Genomic DNA, 12287 nt, shown 5'->3' on the forward strand with positions numbered 1-12287 from the left:
TCTATTGAACCACTTCTTTCATTATGGGCTTGGACACATCGTCGGAGAGCCACCGCCGGTGACTTTCCGGTCATCTTCTCCGGCTTCTTCTATTGAATTTTTTAGAAAGCTTGCAATCTGTCCCTTTCCACTTACTCCAAACCAAACAGAAATAGGCCGTATAGATGCTATTATTATTATTTGTCTCCTATAGAAGGAATGGAAGCAGAAAGCTGAGAGTGAATGACATTGGGAGGTTGATGACAATGAGAAAAAATATATGGTGTTGACAGCCTATAGTAATATCAATGTTTCCTTTCAATCTAGTGGTTAAAAAAAACCTTCCCATGGTGGGAAGGGATTGTACCTTCCCATGGTAAAATGCCACCCTTAAAAAAAAGTTAAACAAAAGTTTTGTAAAAAAAAAGTTAAACAAAAGTTGACTTAATAAAATGAACATGATTTTTCAATTTTTTAAATATGATATTGATATGAAGTTTTTACCGCCATATAACGGTGAATAATATCCGTTGAAAAATCTCTGAGACACACAAGATGAATTCTTTAATCTTAATTAAACTCATAACCACATGCATAAAAACCTAATTTTTTTTTACTACTTTTGGTAGTGTTACCAAAAGTGGTAAAAAAAACTATTGTTGCATAGTTATTTTTCAAAGTTAAGCAATAGCATTTTATATCACTCCTCCTATATACGGTATTAAATATTTTCTTTTTTGTGTTGCACCCTATCCCCTTTTTATGAGAAAAAACATATTTTCACATGTCATCTTGTATACATTTTTTGTTTTAAGATTGATTTAAAAAATAATATAATAGCATGATTATTTTTATTTTATTATAAAAATAAAACCATCATTTTAATTTCATCAATTATTTTATAAAAATGATCTATAAACAATAAGGAAAAAAGAAAATAAGAGAAAATGAATACTTTGTTAATTTAAGTTCACAGATATTTTGAAGGTCTTAATAAGAAAAAAGGGAAGCGAAATTAATGCAGTTTAGGTCTTTATTTAGCGACCCCCCACATGGTGTTTCACGGATTCTATGCGGCCGTCACTCTCTCCTAGTCTCTGTTTTTTTCGTTCCTTTCTTTGGTCTCTGTTTCTTCACTCAATCCAACTCTATCCTTCTTCATCCTTTTCCCTTAACCCATTGCCCCATTCCCATCACATTCAATTTTCAATATTTTAATATTATTATTATTATTCCCTATCAACTTTACCCCACCAAAATCATCATCTTTCGTATATATAACTCTTCTTCCTTTCACCATCCCAATTCAAGATTTCATTTCTCATCCTTTTTCTTTCTTCGTTCGTTCCTCATGCGTTACAACACCACAATGCAGAGATAACTATTCTCTCTCAGATCTGCTTCTTTCATAATAGGTAATGTGTTATCGATTTCTTTCTATTCTCGTACCTTCACACATTTATCCACTTCTCGCTTCACGCGCTTTTCCTTTTATTCATTTCACTTTTCCTTTCCACGTTTTATTCTATGCATCTACGTGACCGTTTCTTGATTGATCGCTTAACTTGTATTTTCTTCTGCTATTTCATTTCATGTGCAAAATTTTATTCATTCATTTTTTATCTTGTTGTTTTGATTTACTAGCTCACACGTATTCCATCAATCTATTAGATCTGCTACTTCTCCTTAATAATGCGTCCAATCCATTAGTGATATATGTTATGTAGCACCTACACTTTTGATTGAAGCGTGTTCGGTGTCAGACATGATACTCACACGATACTGACACATGTGATTAAATTGAATTACATCATTTTCTCACATTACTATCATGTTTGTGTCTATGCTTCATAGATAATATGTGTTTCTTGAATGATATCATGATTTGGCAATGCCATGAATTAAGGAAAATTAAAGAACTCAAAAACCTAGTTATATATATGGTGAATCACAAATTTTATATGATTGGAAGCTGTTATTGATCATCCAAAGATTCTTCAGTATTCTGCATTCGATTTTCAACATTGTGGATGGTATTTAACCGTTGTTTGTATTCCCGAACAGGTCTAAACTATCTGCAAAGAATTCCACCTTTTGATAAGTGACAACATGGCACAAGCGAGATATAGTAGAATAGACAATAAACGATCTCCGTCGAGTTACTGCTCAACGGTGACGATTGTTGTGTTTGTTGCTCTATGCTTGGTTGGGCTATGGATGATGACATCGTCTGTAGTTCCGGTGCAAAATGTAGATGAGTCGAATAAAAATGAGGTGAAAGGACAGAGCGAGGTGAAGAATCAGGCAACTGACACCACTAATAGCAATCCTCAGAAGTTTGAAGATAAGAAGGGAGATCTGCCCGAGGAAGCTACCAAGGAGGATAACAATGCTAAGCCGTCCGAAAACAACCCTGTTATGCCCGGAAAGCAGGAAGAGAAATCGGATGAAAAGCCTGAAGATAAGTCTCCTGAAGATACCAAGATGACATATACTGATCCAAATCAGAACAAGAAGACATCTGATTCGGATGAGAGCAATAACAAATCTGGTTCTGATGAGAGCAATAACAAATCTGGTTCTGATGAGGACAACAAGAAGTCCGATTCTGATGAGAGTGAGAAGAAGTCCGATTCTGATGAGAGCGAGAAAAAATCGGATTCAAACGATAATAAATCTGGTTCAGATGCAAGTGAAAATAAAAAGGATGAGTCGAGTGAAACAACAGATAGTAAGACAGAAGAAAAGGCAGATCAAAGTGGTAACCAAGAGTCCGATGAAAGGTCTAATGAGAAGAAAACAGATGAAAATACCAAAAACCAGGGTTCTAATGAGCTACTCCCTTCTGGGGGCCAGTCAGAGCTTCTGAATGAAACTACAACTCAAACTGGATCTTTTTCAACTCAGGCAGCAGAGTCAAAGTCTGAAACCGAGTCTCAAAAATCCTCCAAGCAATCTACCGGGTTCAATTGGAAACTCTGCAATGTCACTGCCGGCCCTGACTACATTCCATGCCTTGACAACTTGAAGGCGATTCGGAACCTTAAAACTACTAAACACTATGAACACAGAGAAAGGCAATGTCCTGAAGATCCTCCTACCTGCCTTGTCGCTCTTCCTGAAGGATATAAACGCCCAATCGAATGGCCCAAAAGCAGAGAGAAGGTACAAATAAATCAGGATGCTTTGTCAATTTTCATTATTGGTATAACATTTGATTAATTAAAAAAAAAATGTTCTCTTTCAGATATGGTATTCCAACGTTCCACACACTAAGCTTGCTGAATACAAGGGGCACCAGAATTGGGTGAAAGTTACAGGCGAGTACCTTACTTTTCCTGGTGGTGGAACCCAATTCAAACATGGTGCGCTTCATTACATTGACACCATACAACAGGTAAATATATTTTGTTTCACTGTCAATGTTGACCGTATGTGTTTGTTCTAATGTTCCATAATTAAATCCATAATACATGTACTGTCAGTTTCGATAACAAATAATGCTCTGTTAGATCTCCACTAGAGCAAATTTCTCATCTAATTACTCATTAGACATCTCTTTATATCTTTTTATCAGTTCACCTAGTTCTAATTAAAATTCAATTTTGGAAGATATAATTCAAAATGGAAACATAATATTTGGACCTAATTACTTGTTTGAAGATTTTTATGGCCAATGTTTAGGAAAAAATATTCCATCTAGTTATACAATCTAAGGGAAAATTCTTGTGAAATTTTTACGTTTTCATCCTAGAATTGCTAGGCAGAATTGCAGACATGTAATATGTTTTCTTGATCTTGCTGAGAACAAACTTTGATGATGTAGTCTGTACCTGATATTGCCTGGGGCAAACAAACACGTGTGATATTGGATGTTGGATGCGGCGTTGCCAGCTTTGGTGGCTTTCTCTTTGAAAGAGATGTACTTGCAATGTCATTTGCACCAAAAGATGAACATGAAGCTCAGGTACAATTTGCACTTGAAAGGGGAATTCCTGCTATATCTGCTGTGATGGGCACAAAGAGGCTTCCCTTCCCTGCTAGAGTATTTGATGCCATTCATTGTGCACGCTGTAGAGTTCCGTGGCATATAGAAGGTATTTCAATATGTCAATAACCTAACTTTTACAGCAGTGAATGTGGTTAGATGAAATTTTGGTCATACAAGCTTGAAATTTTTATGCGGCAAAATTTAGCATTTCACCAGCATCATTTTGGCATTTAGATTAGATATAATCCATGTAAATAAACTGGCTTTTATAATTTTGGAAGTTCACTATTTGTGCACATGTAGGTGGCAAACTTCTCTTGGAGTTGAATAGAGTATTGCGACCTGGTGGTTTCTTTGTATGGTCTGCTACTCCTATTTATCAGAAGCTGCCCGAAGATGTAGAAATATGGAACGGTAAATGATAGTACACTATTGTTTGCTACTATTAAGCGTTTCAATTTTGGTATATTAAGTCTGACATTTATGACCCCGTCTACAGAAATGAAGGCTCTAACAAAAGCAATGTGTTGGGAAGTGGTGTCTATCAGCAGGGATAAACTTAATAAAGTTGGTATAGCTGTATACAAGAAGCCAACTTCTAATGAGTGTTATGAGAAACGTTCCAAGAATGAGCCTTCTATATGTCAAGACTATGATGATCCTAATGCCGCCTGGTATTTTTTCCTTTACTGAGCGATTAGAATGTTTTAAATTAAAAATAAAAACAGAAAAAGGCGTTTTTGGTTGAGTTAATCATTGATATTCCTCATTCATCGCAGGAACATTCCATTGCAAAGTTGCATGCACAAAGCGCCAGTTAGTTCGACAGAACGTGGGTCACAATGGCCAGGGGAGTGGCCAGAAAGACTGAGCAAATCACCTTACTGGTTATCAAATTCTGAAGTTGGAGTTTATGGAAAACCTGCTCCTGAAGATTTTACTGCTGATCATGAACACTGGAAACGTGTAGTGTCCAAGTCTTATCTAAATGGGATTGGCATTCAGTGGTCCAATGTGCGCAATGTCATGGACATGAGATCAGTTTATGGAGGGTGAGCAAAAAATGTTGTTTCCAATGTTACTCTGAATTTAATTGACATGCCATTACTTCCCTGTGTTTGACACCTTCTGTTTTTTGGATCCAGGTTTGCAGCAGCTTTGAAGGATTTGAAAATTTGGGTAATGAATGTCGTTCCGGTAGACTCACCGGACACACTTCCAATTATTTATGAACGTGGTCTGTTTGGCATATATCATGATTGGTGTGAATCATTTAGCACATATCCCAGGTCCTATGATCTACTTCATGCAGATCATCTGTTTTCAAAGCTTAAGAAAAGGTGCTAATGTCTATTTTGTTTCTCATACATTTACCAGCAAAAACTTGGTTTTTCAGAAGGAAAAAAAACTGTTCGTTTATCTCATTTTGAAACGTTGTTTGTGGCACAGGTGCAAGTTTGAAGCTGTAGTTGCCGAGGTTGATAGGATTCTCAGGCCTGAGGGAAAGCTTATTGTCCGAGACACTGCTGAGACCATTAAGGAGCTGGAGAGCTTGGTGACATCTATGCAGTGGGAGGTTCGTATGACTTACACTAAAGATTTGCAGGGCATTTTATGTGTCCAGAAGTCCATGTGGCGGCCTACAGAATTGGAGACAGTAGAGTATGCTATTGGCAGCATACCGAATTCGAGACAGTAGAGTATGCTATTGCTTAAGCACGCATGAGATGCCAACAAGAGTTAGGTGATTTTAGGGTTTTATTTGCTCAAAATTCTGTCTGTCTCCTCCATTATTCGTTATGTATCATTAAGTTAGTCATTTATTTTTTATTTTTTTTCTTTGGTAATTTATATTGATCACCACTGTATGGAAGCTTGTTTCTTTTTTTGTAACATGGTGCCGTAGTTAAGGAATTCTGATCACATTCTTGGAATTTTAGAGGCTTTGGATGATTGATAGTTGAGGTTCTGGAAATAGTTTATTCTTGACTACCAAAATTTGGTATTAGTTTTGTAATTGAATATTTAGACAAGAACAATATATTATTGCTTCAAATATCAAATACTGGTTGTTAATTGCTTACTAGTTACTCCCTCCGTCCTAAATTATAAGCAAAAAAAACTCATTTTCTTTGTCCCAAATTATAAGCAAAAAAGACCAACTTTTATCATATTTAATTATGTTTTTTCAAAAAATTATCTTTTACAAAGGAAAATTAAATGCAAAGTGCATTCAATTTGCTCTCTTTTTTATTTTCTCTATAATCAACTACCAATGAAAATTGTTTTTACATCTTCCTATAAAACTTATTTCAAAGATAACACAAAAAAACATGTTACAAACTACTATGTTTTAGTTTTCTTAACAAGTGTGATTTTTTTTTTTTTTTGCTTATAATATGGGACGGAGGGAGTACTCCCTCCGGTCACTATTATAAGCAAAAATTGACTTTTTAGGTTCATTCAATAAATGATGTATATGGTCTATATATGGACTACATACATCGTTTATTGAATGAATTTAAAAATTGAACTTTTGCTTATAATAGTGACCGGAGGGAGTACTATACTAGGTGTCTTGTAAAAAAATTATTTGAAAAAAAGCATCGGATTCGTTTATTTGCTTTTACTATTTCCGAAAAAAGAAGTGAAGAGCCGCTGAGGCCTTTTTTGCGATGCTACAGTAACTTAGTGTGTGTTTGGTTCAGCTTTGAATATAATTGATTCTGATAGAATTGATTCTGACAGAATTGATTCTGAGAGAATTGATTTATGTTTGGATACAATTATGTAGAATTGATTAAACAAACTGATTTATGTTGGGATACAATTATGTAGAATTGCTTTTGAATGTATAATTACTAAAATAGACATAGCTAAAGGAGAATTGATAAAGAAGGAGAATTGATAAAGGGCAATAAAAGAAAATAATAGGTTGTAATAATAAAATATAATATTTACTGTTTATAATTGATTCTAGAAAAGCTAGAAGCTAGGATTTGTAGCTTCATGGAGAATTGCTTTTGGAGGATAAAAGCAATTCTGAAAAGCCAAACCAAACACGTTGTTTTTGGCTAGAATTGCTTTTGGCACTGTAGAGAATTGATTTTGGCTGGGCAGAAGCTGAACCAAACAGGCAAGGTCCGTTTGGATTGGCTTTTGCAAAGCCAAAAGCAATTCTGTACAATTCCAAAAGCAATTCTACAATATTTCAACATGTTTGGTTTGGCTTTTCAGAATTGCTTTTATCCTCCAAAAGCAATTCTCTATGAAGCTACAAATCCTAGCTTCTAGCTTTTCTAGAATCAATTCTCCAATAAATTTTATATTTTATTATTACAACCTATTATTTTCCTTTATTGCCCTTTATCAATTCTCCTTCTTTATCAATTCTCCTTTAGCTATGTCTATTTTAGTAATTATACATTCAAAAGCAATTTTGATCAAAATCATCCAAACAACATTCTGTTTGTTTAATCAATTCTACATAATTGTATCCAAACATAAATCAATTCTCTCAGAATCAATTCTGTCAGAATCAATTCTGTCAGAATCAATTATATTCAAAGCTGAACCAAACACACACGTATTTGTTGTTGTATTTGTTTTCTCTATCAAATTTCTCTCTAATATTTCTAAATTGGATTAAATACACTTTTAGTCCCCTTATTTTTGTCAAAATTAACTTTTTGTTCCCTCATTTCTAAAATCAAGTTTTGGGTCCCCATTTCGCGACTTATAAGATTTCTTTTATCCCCTCCATTTTCTATGATGTTGCATTAATGAAGTGGAAGTGGGTTGACACAGCTGACTTGGATAAAAATGAATCCACATCAGCATTTTATTTAAATTTAGGCCAATTTAGCACCCCTATTGACCTAATTTTTCACACCTTTGTTCCAAAAATGACCTAAATTTGAATTCATTTGTATCCAAGTTAGCTGTGTCACATCACTAACACGTCATTAATGATGATGCAACATCAAAAAAATGAAAGGGGACAAAGAAATCTCACAAATTGTAAAATAAGGACCAAAAACCAAGTTAAGAAATATGAGGACTAAAAGTTAATTTTGAGACAAATAGAAACCCAGTTTAAGGAAATCATAAATTCAACTTAATCCCTACATTTAATAGAAAAGAAATGAGAGATCTTTGTTAATCATGCCTGCACTGCTACAAGGAAAAAACAAGAAAGATAAAGTACCTCAAGTATACATTTAAGTTCATTTTCTCTGGCTTCAGTACACGGTCCAATGTATCTGCAGAATAGCAAATTGGAAATTGCTTAAGGATTTGGTTAAAAAAAAAAAAAAACTAAAAATCTTAGAGAAAAAAACACTTCAATTTAGCATTTTAAATAAATTATGTGATGAATAAAATCAGGTAGCCCCACTGTTTAGTGATATCAGATAGACCAACAAGGGATAACTCTTTGATCCAATGCGGCAATAGTGTTTTTGGGACCACAATCAACACCCTTCTAATTAAATGTGAATCAAACAGTCCAGCTAGAAAGCAACAAATCTGCAAGAAAAAACCAGCATTGGTGGTAATTATGGACTTAGTAAATAGGAAAAAATTGAGGGGTAGTAATTATGGACTTAGTAAATTAAAGGGACTAAAATTGTATTTAAGCCTATTACCTATCATAATAAATGGTATGTTTGGGATATATAACTGTTTTACTAATATATTTTGATATATCTTATATTATTCTCACTTTTTATGGAAAATTAACACTCTATTTATTTAAGTCTCCTGTATTTTTGGTATAAGTTAGTCATTTTTCTTAAATGTGTGTGATTATATTTCGGTTATCATAGATAACTAATGGTGAACACAATGATATCATCTTTAAAGTTAGTCATCATTCAATTATTCAATGACCGGCATTGGGGGCTTTCTTTTGTTTTCTCTTTTCCTGTTGTTTTGCTCCTTTTAGGGGCCCTTGGGTGTGCCTTCGGCCCCGGTTGTGGGGTTCGTGGTTCTATCTTTGTGTAGGTGTGTCGCTTGGCGACTTTATTGGTGTATCTTGTACAGTTTGTGATCTTCGTTTCTTTATATATATATATATATATATATATATATATATATATATATATATATATATATATATATTGCCATTAAAAAAAAATCAATTATTCAATGATATGTCAAATTTTGTATTAATCTATTTAAAAATTAAATTAAATTTTGAACAAGTTTTGTCTATGAGATATCGATGTTCAACCAAACTTCAGTTTACCATAATAATATACACAACTATTTAGCCCTTGTAAAAAAAAGATCTACACAATTAGTCATGGATCTCTTATACTAAAAATCCTAAATTTAATTTGTCATTGAATTTCATATAATATTCTCCTTACGTACCTGCATTGTTTTTCCCAATCCCATGTCATCTGCGAGGATTCCACCTTTACCCTGACAATGTAATGACCAGAGCCACTTCAATCCTTCCCTCTGATGTGGAATCAACATTTTTGCAATTTTTCCCTCCAACTTATACGTGGACTTTGTGATAGAATCATCATTCTCAGTTTTAAAGTGATCCAACACCAGATCCGAATCATTTGATTCATACTCATTCTTCTTAGTATCTCTTGACGAGCAGTATCGACGGTGCCATTGCACCTTCACCTTCGTCTTCATTTCATCCTCTAAAAGTTATTGTTCAAGAAATGATTAATGGTATGATAATGTAATAATACAAATGATGAGAGTAAGGAAAGAGAAGAGGAGCAATAGCATAGTAATAGTACCATGTGAGAAATGTTGGAGGAAGCTGCGATAATGAGTTATAGATTTCACTTTCAAATGTTGTTTACCAAACAGAAACGGGATTTTCAAACTCAGTCTCATATTAATGCTAGCTAGTTGAGACTTCTCCCTCAAACTTTGCCTTCTAGTTCTTATTATACACCTATCACTTCTTCTTAATCCATACCTTCCCGCTTTGTTTGCTAAATTTGTATTTTGTATTTTCCATTTAAATCCGTACCGTCATATTTTATTTATCTATTTTTGATAAAATGTATCGTTATATTTAGAGACTAAAATACCCCTTAATTAAACTAAACCGATTATAGATTACTGATTTAGATCTCTTCCCTCGAAATTGGAAACAAGAGAGTGAATTGAAACGTTAAAATGAGACTAAAAGGCCTTGTCTTAGTCTTAATGGGTTTCGTTTCTTTCTAACGTACTAAATTGGAACAGCGTCTTCACCAAATCAAGCAGCTGTCTAGGAAAGAAGATTGGACAGGGTCACAGAGGTGAGTGAGAAAAAGGTATGATGGCCCACGTTGAAATGAAATGCAATGCTTGGAAAAGGACAAAAGCGATCATTTTTTCCTCGACAAGACACCAATTTGACAATGTCTGCAGCTACCCAAACTCAGGCACAGTCCCAATGAGATGGAGTCATGATGGTATTGGTAATAGAAAAAGAAATTATATCTGTACAACCACTTTGTGATAACTTTTTGATAACTTCCTTTCTCAAACTCACATTATCCTCTTATTCTCTCTCTTCCTTTTAGTCTATCCATTGTTTTTAACCAATGAAAAGAGAAAAAAAAGAAGTTGTATCAAATGGTTGTTCAAATATCACAACTCATTTGATTATATGATAATTTTTCTGACAACTTTTTCTTTTATTCTCACATACTCCCTCCGTCCCAATTTATCTGAGCCATTGACTCATTTCACACAGATTAAGAAAAATGTATAAATAAAGGGGAAAATGGAATATATTGTTTTGGAAATGATAAAATTAGTATTATTTAGTGTTATATTGTATTGGGAATGATGAAAGCTGTATTGAAAATTGAAATGACTAAGTTATTTTGGGACGGTCAGATATTCCGGGACGGAGGGAGTAATGTTTTTAGTTTAAATCGTATTTGAACGTCTATTTGTTTGACAACCTAATGGACAAATTATATTTTTACAAAGAAAAGTATGAATTGACACGAAAACTAAAACAATATAAAGAAAAAAAATAGAAATAAATGTGGGTATAAGATAGAAAGTTGGCATAAAAGTTGTTATAAAATAGTTGTACAAATATCATTTCTCTTTTAGTTTCTCTCTATTGCTTTGGATTTTTTGTGAATACCTACTTTTCTTTATAAATCATGCAAATGATAGTTCAAATAACATACATTTAGTAGAAGACTCAATTTTTGTTGGTAACAATGGCGGATAAATGGACACATAAATGATAAAAATTAAAAGAGAAATAATTTAATCATATTATTTAATATTATTTTTCTTTTAAATTTTATCATCTATATGTGCCCGAATAATTTTTATTTAAGTTTATGCCTTTGTAAAACTTGCTCTTTTTACTAATATTAAATACGCGTCAATGTTGATGTGTTTCTGCTTTTATCGACAAAAACAATAAAATGGTAAAAACTATTTAAACAAATGATAAACTGTCGTTGTGAGCTTAGCTCGGTTGGTTGGGACAATGCATAAAATATGCAAGGTCTGGGGTTCAAACCCCAACCACTAAAAAAAAAAAATGATAAACTGATAAACTTGTGAGAAAAACATATTGGGTAAATAGGCAATTTCTCCCCCGAAATTGTAAGGTTTGTCAAATACCCCCTGTAGTTAACGAAACATCAATTACCCCCCTGAAATTGCATAACTTTAATCAATTTACCCCCTCCGTCAATTTTTCTGTTCTTTAATCAATTTACCCCCTCCGTCAATTTTTCTGTTAACTGTTTACGGTTATGATCAATTACCCCCCTGAAATTTTACACTTATGTGCAAAATGGCCCTTGAACTTGAAAAATTAAAAAAAATTGAAAAAATTCGGGAAAAATGAAAAATCAATAAAAAAATATTAAAAAATTCTGGAAAATTGAAAAATTAATAAAAATGAAAAAAAAAGGAAAAAAATAAAAAAATCTGGAAAAATTAATAAAAATAAAAAAATCTGAAAAAATTTAAAAATTCTGGAAAAATTAAAAAAAAATCTGAAAAAATTTAAAAATTCTGAAAAAATTAATAAAAATAAAAAATGATTAAAAAAATAAAATAATCTAATAAAATGAAAAATAATTAAAAAATTCTGGAAAATAAAAAATATTCTGATTAGTATATATGTCGAAATTTCGAAATTCTGGAAAAAATGTATTTTTCGAAATTCCAAAATTTTGATTAGTATATATGTCGAGCTTAGGTTTTTTCAGTGTATTTTTTCCCTTATTCTCGGTTTATAAATACACAAAAAGTTCCCGGTTAATAAATACACAAAAATTCCAGGAAAAAATACTAATGAAAATTTCGAAACCTT

General features: G+C 33.0%; 2 protein-coding genes across 2 annotated transcripts; one reads left to right on the top strand and one right to left on the bottom strand.

The window, feature by feature from the left end:
- Nucleotides 1-1041: 1041 nt before the first annotated feature.
- On the top strand, nucleotides 1042-6033 carry LOC146933917 (S-adenosyl-L-methionine-dependent methyltransferases superfamily protein). Its single transcript, XM_085705725.1, has 9 exons — nucleotides 1042-1394; nucleotides 2044-3144; nucleotides 3227-3376; nucleotides 3806-4076; nucleotides 4274-4384; nucleotides 4470-4644; nucleotides 4750-5022; nucleotides 5116-5310; nucleotides 5420-6033. Exons 2-9 carry the CDS (start codon nucleotides 2089-2091, stop codon nucleotides 5667-5669), a joined length of 2481 nt encoding a protein of 826 aa, XP_085561851.1. The 5' UTR covers nucleotides 1042-1394; nucleotides 2044-2088; the 3' UTR covers nucleotides 5670-6033.
- Nucleotides 6034-7843: 1810 nt separating this feature from the next.
- On the bottom strand, nucleotides 7844-10455 carry LOC146933918 (protein CHROMATIN REMODELING 24-like). Its single transcript, XM_085705726.1, has 4 exons — nucleotides 9736-10455; nucleotides 9347-9633; nucleotides 8367-8497; nucleotides 7844-8232 (listed from the first exon to the last, which is right to left on the bottom strand). Exons 1-4 carry the CDS (start codon nucleotides 9833-9835, stop codon nucleotides 8133-8135), a joined length of 618 nt encoding a protein of 205 aa, XP_085561852.1. The 5' UTR covers nucleotides 9836-10455; the 3' UTR covers nucleotides 7844-8132.
- Between the last annotated feature and the right edge of the window lie 1832 nt (nucleotides 10456-12287).

This window comes from Medicago sativa, chromosome 4, assembly GCF_051527215.1.
Source record: "Medicago sativa cultivar Bolivia chromosome 4, Bolivia_mono, whole genome shotgun sequence".
Taxonomy (NCBI): domain Eukaryota; kingdom Viridiplantae; phylum Streptophyta; class Magnoliopsida; order Fabales; family Fabaceae; genus Medicago; species Medicago sativa.